At 72.1% G+C, this 2,341-nt stretch overlaps 1 protein-coding gene across 1 annotated transcript in view; it reads right to left on the bottom strand.

Moving 5' to 3' along the window:
- The window catches only part of LOC101632532 (coronin-7), a 52,088-nt gene that overhangs the window by 10,115 nt on the left and 39,632 nt on the right, over positions 1-2,341 (bottom strand). The window contains exons 12-19 of the mRNA XM_012731669.1: positions 2,293-2,339; positions 1,793-1,901; positions 1,599-1,685; positions 1,383-1,525; positions 1,205-1,309; positions 1,042-1,127; positions 322-463; positions 131-220 (exon numbers count right to left, since the gene is read on the bottom strand). Coding sequence (XP_012587123.1) covers positions 131-220; positions 322-463; positions 1,042-1,127; positions 1,205-1,309; positions 1,383-1,525; positions 1,599-1,685; positions 1,793-1,901; positions 2,293-2,339 — 809 coding nt within the window. The remainder of the gene's footprint in view (positions 1-130; positions 221-321; positions 464-1,041; positions 1,128-1,204; positions 1,310-1,382; positions 1,526-1,598; positions 1,686-1,792; positions 1,902-2,292; positions 2,340-2,341) is intronic.

Below are 2,341 nucleotides of genomic sequence, written 5' to 3'. Positions count from 1 at the left end.
CACACACGCTCACACACGCGCCAGACCCACCAGCCCAGCAGGCCCCTGCGCTTCCCCCGTTGGCCACGAGAGGGCGGAGGAGCTCTGCGGTGGCACCCAGGGCAGGGGGACCAGGGAGCACCCCACTCACCTTGTGGGGCTCTGGCGACGTGAAGCTGTTGCACTCCAGGAAAAAAGGGGTCTCGGGGAGCAGCTCATACAGGAACACGCGGGTATCGCCCTGGTGGGGCCGGCAGACGGAGGTGAGGTGCGGTGCCAGCTAGAGCTGCCTCCCCCCGCCGCCTCTCACCCGCGCCACCCGACCTGCGCCTCCCAGCCCACCTTGCCCGTGAGTAGCACCAGGCCGGTGTCAGGGTCGTAGCTGGGCAGCAGGGTGGAGGGAGCCACGTCGAGGCCCAGCACTGCCAAGGGGCCCCCTGCCAGCTCCTTCGCTGAGAAGAGGAGCAGCTGGCGCTCGCTTCGGCTGCAAGAGGGTGGGGAGGCACACCCTGAGGTCTCGGGGCCCGGGCAGCGACAGCTCCGAGGACCCCAGCCGCGCGGGGCTGAAGGACCGAGGGCCTCAGGCTAAGAGGGGACGCCTGCGGCCTCCTGCTGGTCCAGAGCTGGCCGGGCTGAAGCTGCCACCTCCTCCCTGGGGCACCCCGCCTGGCCCCACACTGCCCCGTGGCGGCTGCGGCCCACCAGCCTGGGCACCGCACCCACGTCCTGCTTCTCACCCCTGCGCTGCTCCGACCAGCACGCTGGCTCGCTGGCTGTCCACTCAGCCCTAAAGGCCCGTGCGACCCAGCTCGGCGGCGCCTCCCCGGGGAGGCCCTCCCTGACGGCCCCCAAAGGCTTGTCCTGTTTCTGGGCTTCCCTGCTCCCCACCGCAGGGGGCCCGTCCTCCTGGCCCCTGGTTGACTCACTCTCCATCCCAGCCGCCCCCTCCCTACTCGCCCAGCCCTCCCCCAAGTTAGTGAGGCTTGCTCGACAGGTGTCTGGGGAAGGGGACATGATGGCTGTGCCGCCCAGGGAAGGGGAACGCGGGCCCCGAGTCCTCACCTGTCAAAGCCGGACACCAGCAGACAGTGACCACCACACACCCAGACAACACGGGCTCCGCGGGCCCCCTCAGGCCCTGGGCCTTCCTGTTGGGGTGCAGCACATGAGGCGCAGCCAGGCCTCCTGACCGGGCCCCAGGGCCACTCCGGCCCACGTGGCTCACCTGCAGGGGCTCAGGGCCCGAGCGCGGCGCATAGACCCGCAAGCGCCCGTCCTTGCAGACAGTGGCCAGCTGCTGCCCATCAGGACTCCAGGCCATGCTGAAGATCTGGGGGCAAGGGGGAACGTGAGCGGCAGGCTCTGGCCTGGTGGCCGAGCGCCTGCCCCAGGAGGGGTCCCACCTGGTCCCGGTGGCCCTCCAGCCTCAGCCGCTCAGCCCCTGCCCGCAGGTCCCAGACGCGCACGGTGAGGTCGTAGGACGAGGAGGCCAGCACGTCGGCCGCCAGCGGGTGGAAGCGCAGAGCGTAGATCTTCTCCGCGTGGCCTGAGGAGGGCGGGGGTGAGGCCGCCGCCACGCCCCAGCCTGCCCGCACCCCGCCCTCACGGGCCCACCTGACCTGTGAGCTCGGCCTCAGGGGTGGTGAGCACCTCCTTCAGGCCCCCGGGGGGCACCCGCCACAGTCGGATCCTGGCGTCCTCCCCGGCTGCAGAGACCGGACGGCTACAGTGGGGGGGGCTCAAGGCCCCCAAGCCCCCCGCCCCGCATTCAGGGCTGCGGACCCTCCCTGGGCCCAGCGCCCAGGCCTCTCACCCACGGCCAGGCGGTGAGGGTCAAAAGGGTCCCAGGCCAGGTCGGTCACGGCCGCCCCATTCTGCAGCGTGGGCAGCGCCGTGTCAGGCAGGCGGCCAGGTTTCCGCAGCTGTGGGAGATGCCCCCAGGCCCGTCAGGACCATGGCCCAGCCCGCCTCCCATGGCCCACGGGTGAGCGGCGTGCCCAGCCCCCGCCCCTGCAGCCCGTGGTGCCAGCTCCCTGCAGCAGCGCCTCGTGCCAGCCGTGGCCCAGAGAGTGAAGGGGCAGCGCGGGGTGCTGGAGTGGGCACAGGCCGGCTCTGCCACTTACACAGCTGAGTGACCCGGCAGGTCACCGAGGCTCTCTGGGCCTCACGGCTCCCGTCTGTCAATGGGGGAACAGCGCACCCCGGCTGGCGCCATCGGGAGGGCTCACGGACGCGGGCGGCCGGTACCGGGGGTGTGCTCAGACGACCGAGCCGGACGGGGACCCGGTGCCCTGGCTGTGCCGGGGCCCTCACCTCGAGCACAGCCACCTGCCCGCCGCTGCTGAGCAGGGGCACGGCCACG

Source organism: Condylura cristata, unplaced genomic scaffold (assembly GCF_000260355.1).
Source record: "Condylura cristata isolate star-nosed mole 26May11 unplaced genomic scaffold, ConCri1.0 scaffold00032, whole genome shotgun sequence".
Classification (NCBI taxonomy): Eukaryota; Metazoa; Chordata; class Mammalia; order Eulipotyphla; family Talpidae; genus Condylura; species Condylura cristata.
Note: the sequence above shows the minus strand (reverse complement) of the source record. Positions and strands in the feature narration are given on the sequence as shown.